Here is a 20,142-nt window from a genome sequence, read left to right on the forward strand (position 1 = left end):
AAGAATACAGTATTGTTGATCTAAAAATGACACAGAAAACTTAAATCAGAAGTATTAAGAGAAGCATACTGAAAAGTAACCTGTAAGATGTAACCTGTTATATTGAAATAAAATAAAGCAATCTTGAAACATTTTTGCCACACAGCAAATCAGATTTTGGTGATGGTTTCCCTTAGCAAAAAACTCCAAACAAAACAAACCAAGTAATTCTTTTTGAAAATATGATAATTTTAAATTAAATTCACAACTTAAAGGATACATTTTAATAATTTGTTCCTAGAAGCACATCTCCTCAATCAGGAACAACTGGACATTCAATATATTAGAACTCTTAACATAAAAGTTCTAAACCATGGTCGTTGTTTCTGGAGGGCAGATCAATATATGCACTAAAGCAAGCCATCACAGGTTTACCACAAATTCTACAAACCACGTCATATCATGACACATTAAAGCAGTCTAGCTGGATGCTTTGCTAAACTCTCTTCTTGAGTGAACGCATCTCTGCTCTCTTTACAATTGTACAGTCTTTTGCTCAGGCAATGTAATTTATATGTGTACATGATCACTTGGTAATTTCCTAGAAGCATTTTTTCAGTCCCTGAATTTCTCTCTTTTGTGGAAAGGCTGAAGGTCCATCACCACGAATTTCTATCAGTTGCATGAATGGAGAATTCCTGAATTTCCTTAAGATGCGTTGTTAACTCCTTAATTCGACTTTGGCTGAACAGCTTCTAAAAAACTACAGTTATGTAATAGAAGGAAAAAGTAATGACTGAAGGTGGAATTTAACTCTGCTCATCCTTTTAGCTATCTAAAGAATGATGCACCTGTACAGATTGATTCATCTCAGTTAGAAGGCCAAATTGGAGAAATGGGATGAATGACTCTCTGGGAACACTTCTCTTTCTCCATTACATTCAGAAGGAGCCTAAGAGAGTTCAGTTTAGCTTAGCTACCTGTATTTTACGTTACTTAAGGAAGTCTCACTCCTTTCTAATTTTAAGCTTCAGGTATAGACAGATGCAGTTACGGAGAACCCATCTCTAGAATGTCCCTCACAAAACACAAACTGTGCTAATCTGGATGCACCATGTATAAAGTGTTTTTTAAAAAGCATACTTTTTGTCTCTTTTCAGTAAAAAAGCAAAAAGCAAAGCCTTAAAAGTACTTTATATTTCTGTATTTTAAATAAAAGCTAAGATTAAACATCAGATGGGGGAAACTTTTTCTTTAGGAATTGAAATATATTAGGAAAAATTATTAATCTATGCAAAAAAGTTTAAAATATGTTTGGAGAAATATGACAAATGGGGAAAAATCCATGGCAGATCACGGCACAACGCAGTCCAAGTCAGCTTTCGCACATCTAAACTGTACAGTGAATGGCTATAATGCTACACTACCCTTGGAGAAAACGTACCTCTGTCAGTGTGACACTGAAACCAGGCTAGTTAGGTGCAGTTAATTAGCACACACAGCACTTGTATGCACATACCGTAACTAGAGGAAGCTGTTGTCGATACTAGCTGGAGGAACAGTTCATCAACCTTCACATAGACAAGCCCTGTGATTCCTTAGATGTATGAAAGCACCACAGACTTGCTATCTCCAAGTTCTGATGATGCAAGAAAAGCTTCCTACTGACGTCTTTATTGCCAGCTGTTAAAAATTCATTCTGGTTTAAATATAATACTTTAATATACTTAACACTGCATTTCAAAATCATTCTTTGTGTATCTTATACTGCATTTTACCTGAAACCTACAGAAAGGAGTAGACAGACAATTTCACAGATAATCCTAGGTATAGCAGATTCCTTGTGAGAGATAGGAAAGTTACTGGAACAGAGAGGGGAATAGTTCTCTCCCCACATCGCCTGTTTCCAGAGGATTTAACAAATCTTTGCTGTGTCCTTTACTGCAGGGCTTGCTCCAGCCTCTCATTAGATCCTGTCCCCATTACACAGCTGTATCACTGAAAATCTCGTATCTTCACGGCCTCATACCATACCATGGCTAAGCGTCCATAAAACTTGTGATGGATCTGACCTTGAACAATAGAGGCATAACAGGCTATGTCAATCACATCTATTAAACTGATCAAAAGCACCCTGTCTTAAGAATTCTGGTGTTTCAGTACTTTCAGCTTTTCTTGTGACCTAAGGAAGGAGACTAGCAATCCCCACCCTGACTTTGTGAAACTTCCCTGACTTCCCTACAACTGCCGTCCCGCCCATTTCTACTCCTTCAAAACAGATACCATGATAGCACTTTTACTCTACTAAAAAAGCAGTTGACCCACTGGCAATACAGCTCTGCTGCTAGCTTGCACTAATTGACACCCCGTCTTGATCGAGTCCCAGCCTGGTTGTTATCCACTAACTTTACTCCTCTCGCTCCTCCAACAATGCCAGGGAGAACAGATGCTGTGCGACCAGTTAAGCACTGCCAATTTTATTCTCTGCCTGGCAATGTGGACCAGAAGTGCCAAGGTTGCAAGACCAGGGTTGCATTATAATGCTGTAGTTTGCCAATTAAATTTCACGATCTGATTTACAATTCCAGAGCCCTGAAACTTTAAAAACATATGGGGCTTTCTTAATCCATCTGGAGAGATAAAAGGAACATCTGAAATTACTTTTATTTAGAAATTTAACAAGAAGTCATAAAAGAACAGATCACATACGGAAATGCAAAATGAAGATATCGATGCTAAGGCTTTGTGCAACTACATTCATTTAAAGAGAAATCTATTCAGGGTTGTCTTTTCAGATTGTCAGATTAAACAAGCCACACAGCATTTGCTGCTAACCCATAATTACAGATTATTACGGAATACAAAGGATGCCAGGCATAAAAAGCTACTACAATTCACTACACTGTAATAGAACATGCAGTGGAAGTTAATTTTGGCAAATGCTTTAAATATTAGCTTTACATAATATGTATAGGTGAGACTGTAATTAGGACAGAATGAATCCTTCGAAGCCTCTTTCATTCTGACCCAGCAGATGATTACTTTTTACTAATAAGACCACAGCCATTTGACAAAAAGCCAACTATAGTACCTTGCTTCATTCTTCAGTAAATTTAATAATTACAGCTCCTCCTGCCAATAGTTCTCAAATCAGACTTGTTGAATCCAATACCGAGCTTATTAGGGGACAGCTCTATGTTTAGAATTCTTTGGCCAAAAAAGTACTTGAGGATGATGAAGCATGCCTTAGACAAGGGCACAATGATTAGCCATTTTCTCTACATAAAAAACAGCACGTAGTCACTACAGACCACAAAATCACCTGCTGTTAGCACACAGCTGCTACAAAGAGCTTCTGCATTTATCTGGTTCTTAATACCTTTAAGGAAGCCTAAATGGAACAACTTAATATGGAGGGAGAATAGCACTACACAGAGTTTCTGGTATCAGTATTAATCTCATCTTTTTCAATTTTCTTCCCAATGTAGCCATCTGATATTTACTAGATACACTGCATAATATGTGCTGCTCCTCCAAAGCTTAGATTCTTGATTCGTTATTTTTGTTTTCGAGTTCTGAAGAAAATGTTAATTCCTGGGTCTCTTAAGGTTCTAAGAAGATGAGAGAAAATTTCTCTCTTTTTAGCTAACTCTGTGGTTTTAAACAGTGTAAACAGATTGACAACGCATTATGACAGGTTAAAAAAAATAAATCAGAGAGCGCTTTCAATATTGCAAGCTCAGACAGTAAATAATTCAAAACATTCATAGAAAAAGGAGCAAAATTAAGAAAAAAAAATTAATTTACTGAAAGTAAAAAGAAACGCAACATTTATCCATGTTGCAGTACTTAACACTTTTTGCTGATACACAGAGCACAGAAGAATCCATATCAAATCAATCTTCATGTTGTTCAGAAGATACTTATTTCAGTTAATCGAACAGTAATTGCTCAAAATTATGTTAGCTCATTCCATACTAATGGTCCTTACCTAGTGTCTAGGTATAATTTAAAACTTATGCCTTAGACAAACACTTCAATACTGGAAACCCAAGATAAAATCTTTTTGAAAGCAAATGTATTCAGGCAATGTGACAAACCTTCAGTGACTGGCTGAAGTTTAGAAGATCTCTCCGAGTCGGGAGAATGCAGTGGTTCTGGTTCCTTCAAGCTTTCTAAATGCATAAAAGGATCGTAATCCACACATGCCAAATCAGAAAGGCTTAGAGGAAAATATTTAGGGTTGCTAAAACACTGAGACCCATAGACGCATCCATGCAGAACCTAGAACAGCAACAGAATTCAATGACATTAACTACTGGAATTTCTACTTGATAGTTTTATAAGAAATGAAGTTTATTTTCATTTACATTTTTTTAATTGATTTGTTACAACTAAGTAGGCAGGACAAAATGTTGGAAAATTTTAGATGCTTAATGTTTACAGACACAAACACTGGTTTGCAAAGAAAATTGTTAAAACAGTGTCTACACTGACGTGGAATTTAACAATAAAGAAACAAGAAATAAAACTTACAGCAAATCACTAAGCTACCTTTATTTTTAGATCTCCTATCTTCTTTAATTACATATGCTAGGTCTAAGCTGTTGGAGGTTTTAATCCTCTTCCCTTGCAAAAAAACATACCTACCTTTGTTCTGTGTCCCTATAGACAGCAATTATAACTTTGTGCTTTTTACTTTGCTTATTGCTAAATAAAATTGCTTGGTATAAAAAACCTACTTCCTCATCTGTATTAAATGTATCGCTGGTCTTCAACAACACAAATACCTGCTATCAGTATGACATGCAAAGTCACTTGGTTAAACACCACAAAATATAAGACAAAATTAACAATTCCAAATATAGCAAAGATCAAGTAGTTACAGTAAAACATAGAAGAACTAAGACAGCTCTCCACATTTCAGCAGCAGAACGGAGGTCAGCTTACAGCAAAGTTCTGTCTTCATTTCCATGAAAACTGACACTGCCTCCATACATAAAAATTCTCATTTAGCGAAAAAAGAAATGTGTACCTTATATATACAATTAAGAACAGATCTTTCAGTCTTGTCATTTTCTGCTCCTGTGGTGTGAAGAGGCTGCAGCAAGGTCTTTAACGGCAAGGCCATTATCCAATCCAATAAGCACAGAAGTAAAGAAACCACCAACTGGAACAAACACTTTCAATTACAAATCAATTAAACCAGCACCTGCTACTTCACATTTATCACTGTATTTTATTTCTCTGTTTTACTTTCTTTTCTCAATTCAGTAGAGTCAACCTTCTGCCATAATTGCAGGTCACACTTGTTTAAAAGCCACCGTATGTTCAAAACCTACAGCATCAGTAAAAACTTTGGCTACTGAGATACTTAACAAAGACCATCCATACAACAGTTTCTCATCATGGTGAGTCTGTGAGCAGACACTGTGCTTAAGAGGATACGCATGATTTTTCAAAATTGATTTGCAGGGTGCTGTTTTTAAAATGACAGATTACCCAGGTACAAATTCAGGTTGATGCACCATTCTGCACACAAATCTCACTGTAAAGTGAGATTACACAGAACTGAACTATTTCAGCTGCATTTAGGGCTTTATAAAGAACATGGAATTTCCTTCACAACATGTCAATAATGCTACACAGCATCAGGTACCATCTGAAAGAAATCCAACTGCTTTCTGTATTGCAGGCTACTCAGTCAGCAAAAGAACCAACTCCCTCTAGGGGATGGTTTTAAAGACTGTAGAACAGAATCAGATTAAGACACACACATGCACCCCAAATTATTAATAACTTACTGGCTTCAAATAATTATTTTTAATTTTTAAAAGTTAGCTGCGGCAGAGGAAACAATTCGGATAAATAGCTGCAAGATTCTCTAAAATCTTTCCCAAGTTAAATAGAAGTCTTTCAAAGAAAATCTACTTAACTAATTTACTAATAAACGACATATAACCATCACACTCATTTCACATAATACATTACAACTTTGTCTCTCAGGGGCACCGTATAATAAGCCTAATTATGAAGAACACTGAATACTTTTATATTAAACCAATTTTTAAGAAACCCATTAGGACTAAGTTTGTCAAAGTAGGTAAGCCAATTTTTCATATGATATTTGACGTAGAACGATCAGCACTAGTTCATGGAGAAACATTGATTCATGGGAAGCATCTCAAGTGGAAAGCTGGCTAGCTTGGCATACTGCTGTAGTCTACGACAGCCCCTGCCTCCTCACAAGCAGAGCGGAGAGGCAAAATGGAGCTCTGGAGGCCACAATGAGCAAGAGATGAACGCCAACTCCCATGGGAATGGGTGGCCCAGAACAACAGAGCTGCCAGCGACAAACTGCACCAAAGTGCCCACGTTTAAATGACCACTGAGCCCCGCAGTCCTAGAGCAAAGCCAAATAATTCAGAAGAGATACAGCTTCTGAGAGGCAGAAAGTACTACTGTGAGTACCAGGTGAAGAAGGAGCCCATCTTAGCTAGGGGACTCAGGCTTGCTGAAAATACGAAGAGATAGCAATCATTTTGAAGGATGGCAACAATCAAATTCATCTGAAGAGTACAGGCTGTCTTGCTCAAGAATGTACTTACCATAGAAGGTGTAAAAAATCATAACCTTATAAATACTTTGAAAGGTTTTCTCTACAAGTTGAGAAAATATTTGCACTGTAGGACAAGTTTGAAAAATCTACATTACTGTCTTTGCTTGTAAGTTCACTGAGGACAAGGAAAAAGAAGACTTTTTAACTACTGAAAACAATCAATCTCAATTTTAAATGCATATTTTCCTACAAAAACTTCAGAAATTCACTTGCATAAAGAATACTTCTGGAATTCTGAGATGACTATACTGTATTATGTTTAAAGAGCTGAATCCCTACATTAAGGCATAGCTTAAATTTTTCAACAATGCTACATCACACACCTTTGCAATAAGATCAACACGTTAAAAAGAAATGAAAAATGTTTACCCTCTTGTCTTGTTCATAAGAGGAAGCTTCTGTACTGGGTAGCAAATGGGTAATAGTTGCTATCAGAATCTGGGAAAAATATAGCATAGTTTCTTTAAAAATACAATTTAACTATTTAAGTTTAAAATAAATTTTTAAGCAGGTAAATGTGAAACAATACTAGATTCATGGTTAAAATCTATTAAAGTTATTTTGAGACAAATTACAGTACTCCTTGCCACTTTTTTTTTAAATAAACCCCTTTTAATTGAATTTCGCAAAAGACATTGAAGGAATACGGTCTGCTTGACTGAAGTAGGTGCATTAGTGACAATAAAATTACAGAGCTACTCCAAATACTCAGGCAGGAAGAGAATTTGATTCAACACACTTGTAGGCTGCAGGTAGGAGCGTGACGTGGGTTTGTGCATGCAGCTATTTTAGGTCCATTATTTCTTAGAACTACTAGAATTTGTAAACACCCTGCCTCTACTTAATCAACAATATGACTGCAGAGGAGCAGAAATGCCTGCTATACCTCTTCAGAGGCTTCCACACAATTCCCTTTCCAGTTTCCTGGGAGACCTCTATCTTCTCTCTGTGGTTCAGAGTCACAGAGGCCAGAATCTATTTCCTTGTTATTTAAAATGTATGCAAAATAATTATTTCTGCTTTATACTGAAACACTTTAATGCAAAGTGTTTTGCATACAGATATGCAAAAATACAATCGCAGAGCCGTATTTTAAGTAATCACTTTCTCACTAAAGATATTTGAAGATATTTAATTTTTTAAAATATCAGACTTTATTGGCAACATATTTATTCAAGTAAATAGTGACATAGTTGTATCTGAGAAAAAAATAAGCATGATATAGCCATTTTACATGTTAATATTGAAGTCAGCAAGTAAGTGTAATGTGAATCCCTACTGTTAATGTTCAGTAAGATTATGTTTATACAAATTCAATGTTTTGTGAAACATACTTGTCAATATTCTGGTATTTTTATTTCAGGGAAATAGATTTTACTGCTGCATTTAAAAGAACTAAAATTTTCAAATTTTTAAAAGTTACTTACCTGAATAATTCTTAAAGGTGAATCAGCTTGATACACTTGAAGTCTATGTACATAATGTATCAGCATGTTCAGCATACTGCAGGCAACTTGGGCTACTGTTTTATTTGGAAACTAGAAAAAAAAACCACAGCACAGTAACGATGACTACATGATTTCACATAAGAGTACATTAGGTGGTAAAGTGGTCAAGAATTTCAGTGATGGTTTTATACAAATAGTTCCTTATGTACCTATTTATTGGAGAAACAGAATTAAATTTTACAAAGTTTAAAAGGAAGTATTTTATAGTCATAACCAAATGTTAGCAACTAACATCAAAGGTTTGGGACAGACAACCAGGGAGTTGCACGTAGTGAGGGAAAGGGGAGCGGGGTCTCCTAACTAGCTGCAGACTGGTTAGTAGGGTATCATGGAGCCAGGAAGAACAAATTCTTTTGTTACCTTAATGAACATTAATATTAACGCATCACTGCAAAAAAGCAAGGATCCAATTCTGAAATCAGAGGTGTTTGTTGAGAACCAAGGCAGGTGAACAGCTGCGTATCCAAAATGCAAGACATATTACTTATAGTGAGACCAGCAGTTCTGTTTGTTAGTGACTGCTGTGTACAGCACTTGTCTGAATGGAAATGAATGCACCTTGGCTTCTGTGCTTAATTCCTCTTTTCTCTGTCATCTTTTAAAGGCAGGAGAACATTGCTGCACTGGAGCCTGCCTTCAGCAGTTACTAAAATGTTTAAGTTACTGTGTTGGTCAAGGCAAAAATGAATCCATTTGTACAGCTAGTCCCCAGCTTAGGAGTGTAGGGCAGCGTCTATCCCAAAGTGAGAAAACAAAGAAATGAAGAGATAGGGATACATTTCCCTAAATTGTTAATGTACAGGACATATAATTGAGGCTTCTTCCTTCATTGCACTTGCCATAAAACATTAAGCAACAAGCATAAAGTGAATTTTCCAAGTGAATTTTCTCCATCTAGGACATGAAAATCCTACAAAGCAGAGCTAAAGACAAATCTGAGCAAAATGGTTATTAGCACAACAAAACTACAGACTTCGGAAGACAGCACAAACCACACAGAAGAAAAAAATAACATGCAACAGCCCCATGGGAAGAATTTCAAATACATTCTTATTCAAGAAAATATTCTGTCTTTACTGAAAAAAAGTATTCCAAACCATAATACTAATGAATCCCAAATCACTCAGAAAACAATTAGGTAATTCACACTTTAATAATGAAAAATCCTATTCTATTTCTCCAATGAGGATGAGCAACATCAAAATTCCTGCATTATTAAAAGAATAAAAAAGTAGTTTAAATGTTTTAACCTCACTTTACTTAGCAGTGAAGCTGTCACAGGGGTCGGCTTTTAACTAAAACATGGCAGGCATCTTGCATCTGCAAGTCTTCCTAGAGCTTATGACGAGAATACCGCTATTTTTTATCCCCTGTAAGACAGCCTCTCTCCATGCTGTGAAAGTACACTGTAAAAGCACAGTAAGCAAGGTACAGATTCTAATGTTCAAGCTCGACTGACAACCAAAAAAATTAAATAAAATTGAAAGCATAACAATTTGATTACAGAATTTGAGATCAAATCCAGATTGCTGGAAACATCCTTACAAGTTTGCAGAAAAAATCCAAAGTCACTGGAGAGGACAAAAGGGGTGGACAAACTAGAGCAGCTTAAAAAGGAATATCCAGATTACTGAATTTAAGAAAAAAATTACCTGAGAAAAATGCCTGGAGACTTTTCAGAGTCTTTGAATAATCAGAGTCTTTGAATAATAATAATATAAACAGGGAGCATTTTCTTCTTTTTTTTTCTTTTTTTTTTTTTTTAAAGAGGATCATGAGGCTTTAAAGTGGTTTATGCAAATTATTTAACCTCTATCTGTTATCTGGTTGAAGAGAATTTTTTAAATTTTTTTTTTTTTTTAATTTAACAAAGGGTATAAAAGTCAGTGAAGACATAAATTTAACAGAGAGGCTGAAGGGTATAAAGTAATGAATACGAATAAAGTTCAAAGCTTGTGCACTCAAATTTTCAAGTCTTATTCATGGGAAGGGCACTGGGTAGGAAGTTTTGATCAAGAATACAGGGATTGGCCCAAACAGATCAAACCCTTCACCTACTTCAGAAATCTGTCCCGGCATGGTCAATATAACATATTTCAAAAGAATGCAGGGACACTTTAGAACAGATAGTCCTAGAGATGTCTGTCCTGGAAGGACGTTTTCCTAAACCCAAGCAGCAACGCTGGGTTTACGCTGGATGGCAAAACAATTCATGGCCTTCCAGTCAGCTGCTTTGTTCTGACTTCTTTTCCAAGAGCCTTCGGAGGTGGCGTGAAGGCAGCTGTGCAATGCCACAACCATTTCACTCACTGTTGTCTATCTCTGGAAAATGCTGTATGTTATAAAGCATAAGAATTCACTACTTTTATATGATTTTATATTTAGTAGTGTAACTGTGGACATCATTTTTTAAAAGTTACTCAATGGAAAAAAAACCCCACTTTCAATGAACTGGCACTCTGCCTGGTACCTAACTCTCAGGGCTTTTCTCGGAAGGGTAGTCTTACCACACTCTTCATCTTTGCAAGGGTCCATTGCTTCTGGATGTTACATTAGTAATTTAACCATGTCCGTACTGGCAAATAACCTACGTTTAGCACTCATTCAACTAAACCTGTACAAGACAGTTTTGTGACGTACCTGCAGCATTTTGGAGAAGAGCATAATATAATCAGGAGATGCAGGGGTCTGGATGGCTCAGACTTCAGCAGCGGTTAACACAGATACAGCAGTATCGCCACACTGCTGGGAGCAGTGCTAGCTATATGCACAGCGAGCTGCTGGACTGCAGTTCTGAATATGCTTCTGTATTTCAGAAACAGGCATCTAATTGTTGCTAATATTTCTGCTCAATGTTATTTGCTCAATTGTACTTAGTAAGTTGGATGAGGACTATAGCTCCCTATCTATTCATTTCTCGTGAAAATAAGAAAATAATCCATTCTGGGAGTTCAAACCTCCAACTACGTGGAAGCCAGGAGATTGCTTAGGTAACAAATTAGAGCTGATTTGTTTCTCCCATGATATATTTATGAACTTTTCATTTCATGATTAAATTCGATTGTGACTGTATAGCACTGCTCAGAACATGAGAAAAGCCAACATGCTCTGGATACTTTTGCCAAAGCAAAGCAGAAATATAAAGATCTTTGTCTTCTCATTCAAGAAGTAATTTATGTTTAATATAAATGAGATACAAATAATTGGTTTAATAAATACGTCAAAGAAAAATGAGAGAAATCACAGTGAATGTCTGGATTAAAAATAGCTCAAACTTTGATAAATTGCAGAAGTAAGATAAAAACAACATCATTTGCCTAATATCAAACTTGCACAGGAACTTGATAAAATGTACTAGTTAAGGGATATTAAAAAGCAAGGGGAAAACCCTGGAAGAGAGTATTAGTGAAGCTGCAAAGGATGAATGTGATTTTGCAAAACAGGAAATTGCAATTTAAAGTCTAATACTAAAAGCCCTGCAGCTACCCATTTTAGACATAGACTCAAATCCTGCTTCACAGGATGTGATCAGCTGATTTGCTAAGATACTTTTCAGATTCCCATTGCTGAAAAGACTAGTTAGTCCCCAAAATCTGACACAAGCCATGTATAACAGGTGTACACCCCAATTTTTATCAATGTATATATACAGAAAGATTAGACTATTCATTGAATTTTGATGTAAACAAAAAGCAGGTAGAAAGGTTCTGAAAATAAATTGGGAAATATTTAAGAAGTTGAAGATATTGTTCATGAACATGTGAGTTTGCAAAATGCTAGAAAATAAGATGTTTTCTGTAATATTTATTATATTTAACAATATAATATTTATATTTATATATATATTTAATATTTTTATTTATTCCATAAAATATAAACAAATATGAAAAAGATTTGCAAGAACTAGGAAAACAAAAACACTCACTAAGGAAAAAAGCAAAAAAGTGCAGCTTTTTAACAGAGGTGATGAAAGGAATATACTGTTGATATACTACCACCAATACAAAAATCTCATGACCAGAGTTGAAATCCAGTGAGGCTAGTGAAAACTGTCATTCACAAAAGGAAAGGCAGACAAATGTCAGAAAATCTCTTCTATTCAGAAGCATCTTACATAGGCATTGCACCACAATGAACTAGCTGTATCTGAGCAAGCTGCATTTGCAGGTGAGACTCACTGTACAGACTAGCTATGTGTAACAGATTCAATTAAAACAGCAAATACCAAAAGAGTAAATCATCTTAGATTTCAAGAACTTAGTGTGAAGGTGTTTATACAGAATTGCGTGGCGACTACCAGAAATCTTACAAATTAGTTTCAGAACCATTGTACTGGGTGTAGGTGGGAAGGTTTTGGTAGCAGGGGGCTACAGGGGTGGCCTCCGTGGGAAAGGGCCAGGGACCCACTGCTGTTTTTCCCCTGTTCTCCCTTCTCCTGCTGGGGGTGGATGAGCGAGTGAGCAGCTGGGTGAGAGTTTGGCTGCTAGCTGGGGCCAACCCACCACACCTATTAAAAAGGAAAAGTTAAATCCCTCTGAAAAACTGTAAAATTACCCAGTGTTGCAGCATGCAATGGGAAATAAATTTTAATGATACCCATAAAAACGAGGTGCTCTTTATTTCTCACCAAAATCAGAGTTCTCATTATTCCCTTTCAACAGGTAGTTTATTCACATAAACTTTGATGCCAACTCTTGACTTGTCTTTGAATTCAGATTTTTTCTAACAGGTACTGCCTTGAATGACACGTCCTGGAATAAGCATAGGAAAGCACTTTGCCACAGGAAATCAAACATCCTCCAGTGCTTCCATGCATGTGGCATAAGTACTCTACAACTCTGTCTAAATATCTAGCCAGGGCAGAGAAGCAATAATGCATAATGCCAATGGCTCTCAAACTCAGAAGTGAACAGGCACAAAATGTAGCGTGGATTTGGGGATAATGGGATTTGCTTGGTGGGGGCAAGAAGAGGGCAGGTGAGCAAGCACATGAGAAACTTTGGGAAACTTCTGCTTGGCCTTTGCAATTTGTCACCTTCCCACTTTCTTTCCTGTCCCCCTCTTACACTGGATGCTCTGCTCAGTCTGGTAGCCAAAGAATACAAGGCAGCAACTTGGCTTGGGACAGACTTTTTGCATATGATGGCAGATGGTTCCCAAAACCAGGATCCCTTCCAGTTTCCTCTCTACCCTGGTCTTTCCCCTTTTGCAATGTGTCAGGAGAATGTACCATGGAGGCTTTAAGAGTACTATTAATCAGAGCTGAGGAACCCAGGATGCCAATTAGGAAAGAATGTGACTTACCTCACCATCTCTTTTGAAAGAGTTCAGAAATCCACCAATTAAACTGAATTCAGTCTTTTGTAAGGATTGAAAATGAGACTGTGAAGTAAGGATGCTAAAATGCAATCATGACTTCGAAAGGCAAAGTATCTTTACATGTAATGGCAATATATATTGGAAAAGTGTTAGTCTCTCACCTTTAAAGAAACACAAATCACATTCAATGCTTCCTTGATCTGAGGATGATGTGATTCATGAACTAGCTCCTCACAGATCCAAATACCAAGGCTGCAAAGAGCAACACATCTGTAAAACAATGTTGGAGAACAAGTTGTTGAGAAACATGACACAAGAATGTGCAGATTTTATGATATGTCTTGCTAAAGTCCAACAAATATGTCCTGAATATTTCAAATTAACTACACAAAAACCTTTAAAATGCTGTAACTTATTTAAAAATGAGCAAGAAATCCCAAGTGCCCTGGTAAAGGCACAGGAAAGGACAAAGGAAGCACTCTTCTGAACAACTGAAAAATCCAAGACATCAAAACCTTTTGTATCTCTATGTGCTTTTTGGATTAAAAATACTACCTGAAATCAATGTATGGGAAATTCCATATACAGTTTCTTAAGACAAAGTAAAAATTGTGGTGGGAGGTTCCTTCTCCCCAATATGAGAGCTTTCTCATACTTATTTACAGCTTCTGAGACACAGAGACAAAAGAGAGGAATGTTATTCGTGCATAGATATTCACATTTTTTTTTAGATTGCCAATAAACAAGGATGAATAGAGGAGGGGTAAGTGAATGCTAGAGATAGCACACATTGTGATTAAATACTTTTGTTGTTGTTTCTTCATTTTAAATCAGGATATAGAAAAGAAGTGTAAAGGTAAAGAGTCTTTAGATAGATGTGTTCAAATCAGCAAAGATGGATGAAATTTGTTTAGAAACGTTAAGGAGCTAGCTTAAGCAATCTCTGAATCATTAGTAAATATCTTCAAGAACATAGGCTGCAAATATTTTGGAAACAATTTCAGAATTCAAAATCCTCTGGATAAAATTGGAGAGCAATCCAAAATTGACAAGATGAAAGCTGGTCATGAGAACTGCAAAGCATTACATCTGGGAAGGAAAAATCATATGCCAGAATACAAACAGAAGTGACTATGAAGCCAGTGCTGTAGAAAAAGGATTTTAAGGCTACACAGAAGCATGAAACTGCTAACAGGTAGCAAAAATATACCTTGGAATTAATTCTACGTATATAGTGTAAATAAGATGTCGAACCACCCTCTTTTGTACATTGTCACTGAAATCTCAATTGCAAGACTGCCTCCATTACATTTTTATTAATATAATTTAAGAATAAAGACAAGCTTGAGGGAGTCTAGGAAAAAAGTGACAAAAATAATAAACAACTTTGGGAAATACTGCATATGGAGGAAAAGTTGAAGGGCATACTGAGTCTAGACCACAATTAAGGAAGGAAATGATCAGAAATCTTCTGACGTGCAGTAAGTCACTGAGGAGTTTAATTTCCAGTAGAGAAGATTTCTCCTATATACTGGTCATAAAACCAGCCTGACTGTAGATAGATAAATATTGGAACAATCAGTCTAAGATTTTTGTAAAGTTCTTCTTTGAGAAAATTTTCAGGACTGTTTAGGCAAGCAACTGCCAGGAATGTTTTAAATACGCATCAGTGTCGGATGAGGGGGAGCAATCTACACTTCTGCTATTTCCATAGTATGTGTTTCAATCCTTTTTGAACAAAAGGAAAGAAGAACATAGCATGGATTTAACAATAAATGTCCTGAGTCATTTTGTGTAAGCTGACTCAGAAAATAAACCTTTAGTATACAGAAGAGTAGATAGCTCTAAGTCTGTGTTACTATTTAAAATTTTCTTCATGCTACTGAGAACCATTCCGCATCTGATGGCATACTGATGTGCAAAATATCCAGGAGCCTGTGAGGTTTCTACTAAGAACATCGGTTCCATTATCATTATTCAGAGTAGTCTCCGAAAAACTGTGTGGTTATGGGGCTACAATGTTGTTATTAAAGAATCACAGCCTTAACAACACAAGCTGAAGAAAAGATGAACACTGAGTTCATCAACCTATCACTTCTTTTTCAGACTGTCAGCAGCAGGAGACATATTTGATTAATACAGTTATTAATCTTTATAGATGGAGATCTGAGAGTAGAACATATTTCAGACAACTGACTTCCCTGAAACTCGGTTGGGTCAAGCATGTAATGAAACACAAAACATTGAGCCTCTGTGGAAGAGAGAAGGAATAGAAATTTATAGCTTGGGTAACAATAACAGCACTCAGACTTGCTAGATATACAAAGCTATGCACCTACGTTCCAAGAAATCTAATTTCTCTCCTAGAAAACTGCAAAGACAATTAAGCCTCTACTTGTGGCTGAGCCGATGTGGCAAAATTGTAATGCGGATCCTAAATATGACCTCTGATAGTAACCCAGGTGAACTCTACTGCTGTGAGCAGATGGTATCAGAGAAGTTATCACCAAACAAGACAGTGGACAAACTGCCACTGAGGAGTAAGGCCGTCAAGCTTCAGGAGTTGTGGGAACATCATTATCCCCACAATGAAGACATACCCTTCCATCTCCCAAAAGGAGGAGAGGGACACAGGTAACCCAAAGAAACAATGGGAATCTACTCCTTTTCAATCTTCATTTAATGTTATTACACACAGTGGTCCAACTTTGCATTTTGGGGGCAGCATACTTCAGCTTTCTGAAAGGCCAGGCATGCACATGTGCCTCTGCTCCTACACACACACCCTCACAGCCAGACAGGATATAGGGACGTGCAGGATGTTCCCTTCCCAGCCACACTGCCAGAACTGAAGATGCTAACACTGTGTGCTTCAAAGCCACAGGATCAGTACTAATAATCTGAACCACCTGGATGTAAACCACTTTTTTCAAAAACAAAATGGAGAGTGTTATGCTTTTTAGAATTCAGTTTTGCAAAAGAACATTAAAAATGAAATGAAAATTATCTCAGAACATTCCTTCCTTCCCCTGTGCTAAGAGATATTACCAGCTCAAGTGAAGAACAGGTAAGTGGGCTGACAAAAACTGCTCTTGGTTTTAATCATAGAATCATAGAATGGTTTGGGTTGGAAGGGACTGTAAAGATCATCTAGTTCCAACCCCCCTACTGCGGGCAGGGACACCCTCCACTAGATCACATTGCCCAAAGCCTCATCCAACCGGGTCTTAAACACTTCCAGGGATGGGGCATCCACAGCCTCTCTGGGCAACCTGTTCCAGTGCCTCACCACTCTCACAGTAAAGAATTTCTTTCTAACATCTCATCTAAATCAACCCTGCTTCAGATTAAACCCATTACCTCTGGTCCTGTCACTACACTCCCTGATAAACAGTCCCTCTCCAGCTTTCCTGTAGGCCCCCTTCAGGTACTGGTAAGCTGCAATTAGGTCTCCTCAGAGCCTTCTCTTCTCCAGGCTGAGCAATCCCAACTCTCTCAGCCTGTCCTCGTAGGAGAGGTGCTCCAGCCCTCTGATCAGCTTCGTGGCCCTCCTCTGGACTCGCTCCAACAGCTCCATGTCTCTCTTGTACTGGAACCCCCAGAGCTGGATGCCGTACTCTGGGTGGGGTCTCCCAAGAGCAGAGTAGAGGGGCAGGATCACCTCCCTCGACCTGCTAGTCACACCTCTTTTGATGCAGCCCAGGACACGGTTGGCTTTCTGGGCTGCAAGCGCACACTGCCGGCTCATGATGAACTTCTCATCAATCAATACCTGCAAGTCCTTCTCCTCGGGGCTGCTTTCAATCCATTCCTCGCCCAGCCTATAGCTGTGCTTGGGATTGCCCTGACCCATGTGCAGGACCTTGCCCTTGGCCTTGTTGAACTTCATGCAGTTTGCATGGGCCCACCTCTCCAGCCTGCCAAGGTCCCTCTGGATGGCATCCCTTCCCTCCAGCGTGTCGACCACACCACACAGCTTGGTGTCGTCGGCAAACTTGCTGAGGGTGCACTCGATCCCACTGTCCATGTCGCCGACAAAGATGTTGAACGCTGCCGGTCCCAGTACCGACCCCTGAGGGACACCACTTGTCACCATTCTCCACTTGGACGTTGAGCCGTTGGCCACAACTCTTTGAGTGTGACCATCCAGCCAGTTCCTTATCCACCACATGGTCCATCTATCGAATCCATGTCTCTCCAATTTAGAGACAAGGATGTCATGTGGGACAGTGTCAAATGCCTTGCACAAGTCCAGGTAGATGACGTCAGCTGCCCTTCCCTTATCCACCGACGCTGTCACCCCATCATAGAAGGCCACCAAGTCTGTCAGGCACGATTTGCCCTTAGCAAAGCTGTGTTGGCTGTCACCAATCACCTCCTTATTTTCCATGTGCCTGAGCACAGTCTCCAGGAGGGTCTGCTCCATAATGTTGCCAGGCACAGAGGTGAGACTGACTGGCCTGTAGGTCCCTGGGTCTTCCTTTTTACCCTTCTTAAAAATGGGGCTTATGTTCCCCCTCTTCCAGTCGGTAGGAACTTCGCCGGACTGCCGGGACTTCTCAAATATGATGGCGAGTGGCCTGGCCGCTTCATCCGCCAGTTCCCTCAAGGCCCGCAGATGCAACTCATCAGGTCCCATGGACCTGTGCAGCTTCAGGTTCCTTAGATATTCTCAGACCTGATCTTCTCCTACAGTGGGCGGTTCTGCATTCTCCCAGTCCCTGCCTTCTGTGACCTGGGCAGTGTGACTCAAGCATTTGCCAGTGAAGACTGAGGCAAAGACGTTGTTGAGTACCTCAGCCTTCTCCACATCCTGGGTAACCAGGTCACCTGTTTCATTCTGGAGGGGACCCACATTTTCCCTTGTCCTTCTTTTATCACTAACATACCTATAGAAGCTTTTCTTGTTGTCCTTGACATCCCTGGCCAGACTAATTTCTATCAGGGCTTTGGCTTTCCTAACCTGCTCCCTGGCTGCTCGGACAGTTTCTCTGTATTTTTCCCAGGCTACCTGCCCTTGCTTCCACCCTCTGTAGGCTTCCTTTTTTTGTTTGACTTTGCCCAGCCTTTTTTTTTTTGCGTTTTTTTGTTTGACTTTGTTTTCCAGCAAAACATTTTAATGTTCAATGAGCTGATCTTTCCAGTAACATTTTTCAGGCATGCAGTTCTACTATTTTGCATTTGTTAAGTAACACTGTATTAGTTGAGCATATATAAACCCTTCACCCAAATACATAAGGCGCACAAGTGTGCCCTTCCTTGGTAGGCATTACAGATTCCTGTTCTAGTCCCATAGGCAGGACTCTATAATTGAAAGCCTCTGGGGATGGGTAAGAAGGAACAAAATCCTAAGCAAATTAAGAAACAGAAAACTGGTAACTATCCTCTCTGAAGTTCTCTATTTGATGAAGATGCTTAGGTTTAAGCATCAGAGTAATCATTCCCAGTTTAAAGCTTAGCTCAGTATTTTCTTTTGCTTTTCCATACTGTGGAGAAGGGCTCACTTATCTTGCATTATTTCTGTTTTTCAAATTAAATCATGTGGTCTAATAAAAAAATAACCGTACCTCCCTCATAAATAATCTTGTCCTTAATCAAAGTAAAAAATGCCTCTCTAGTACAGAAAATCCCTGAGCTGAATGCCAGGGTAGGCTGGAAAAGCATACAGCTTGTACTCTTACCCATATTTACACCCTTTCCTATCAGCCACTATCAGAGAAAGGATACTGGGCTAGACCAGCATTTGATCTGACAGAAGATACCTGTTCTTTTAATATCTCTACTTACAGACTATTTCAAATTCACGTGGTGGACCACAGTTTTGATAGTGGTGAAGAAAACCATGAATAAAATACATATAAACTTTTACTTTAAGGTCTCTAATATATCCACCTCAAAACAGCATAATAAAGAAAATAATCTATTCATTTAGAAGCTCTTTTTGTATGACCTACCGTGCAGGACCAGATGGCTCCTCTCTTGCTGAACTTAACACAGTTTTAATTATGAGCTCCTAAAATAAAGAGGAAAATATTCACTGATTTACCAATAACTCCATCACACGAAGCATCAGAAGAAAAAAAAAAAAAGCACAAGTAAACAGCCATTATACAATAGAAATAAGGAAGAAGAAATTCAAAATCAGCCCTTAAAAGGGAGTAAGTTATAAAGCAGCTTCCAAGCCATCATCTCTCTCTGAAATGAAACAGTTTGGAAACTTACAGGGAGCCTTTCTTAGACATAGTAATCAAACCTGACACACATGCAACAATTAAACACACGAACTGAGCTCTGCTGAGTTTCAGTACACTACCCAACTCTGTGTTATAATAAGAGAGGGTAAGGTCTCCATTAATCTTTGCTTTTTGTCTAGAAGAACATACTGACGTACAGAGGTTTTCTAAAGCCCCTAGGAACACAGGAAGAGTTCACCAGTTGTGAATTCTCAATAAATTATGAACCTCTCAATCTCCTCGTCTCAGCTGATTAAATCTATGAGACCTGCAAATAGCCCTAATAAGAGTAGGCTTGAAAAGGTGAGGTAACACATCAGTGAGATAACACCTAATTTCCTCTTACAAACATACAAACCCACTTCATTAAGTTAATAGCAATTATAAAGTTTAGTAGTATAAAGATTTTATGGGATCTTGAGCCTTACAATCTATTTGAAATTATTTCTGAAAAGTCTTAGAATTTTAAAAGTTTAGCTAGTAT

The 20,142-nt window shown here is 38.2% G+C and overlaps 1 protein-coding gene across 9 annotated transcripts in view; it reads right to left on the minus strand.

Moving 5' to 3' along the window:
• Positions 1 to 20,142, minus strand: part of RALGAPA1 (Ral GTPase activating protein catalytic subunit alpha 1) — a 138,770-nt gene that overhangs the window by 50,798 nt on the left and 67,830 nt on the right. For all 9 annotated transcript variants that reach the window (XM_054828255.1, XM_054828254.1, XM_054828253.1 and 6 more), the window contains 6 exons: positions 19,380 to 19,438; positions 13,587 to 13,695; positions 8,026 to 8,136; positions 6,968 to 7,036; positions 5,015 to 5,149; positions 4,080 to 4,263 (listed from right to left, as the gene is read on the minus strand). In XM_054828255.1, coding sequence (XP_054684230.1) covers positions 4,080 to 4,263; positions 5,015 to 5,149; positions 6,968 to 7,036; positions 8,026 to 8,136; positions 13,587 to 13,695; positions 19,380 to 19,438 — 667 coding nt within the window. The remainder of the gene's footprint in view (positions 1 to 4,079; positions 4,264 to 5,014; positions 5,150 to 6,967; positions 7,037 to 8,025; positions 8,137 to 13,586; positions 13,696 to 19,379; positions 19,439 to 20,142) is intronic.

This window comes from Grus americana, chromosome 5 (assembly GCF_028858705.1).
Source record: "Grus americana isolate bGruAme1 chromosome 5, bGruAme1.mat, whole genome shotgun sequence".
NCBI lineage: Eukaryota > Metazoa > Chordata > Aves > Gruiformes > Gruidae > Grus > Grus americana.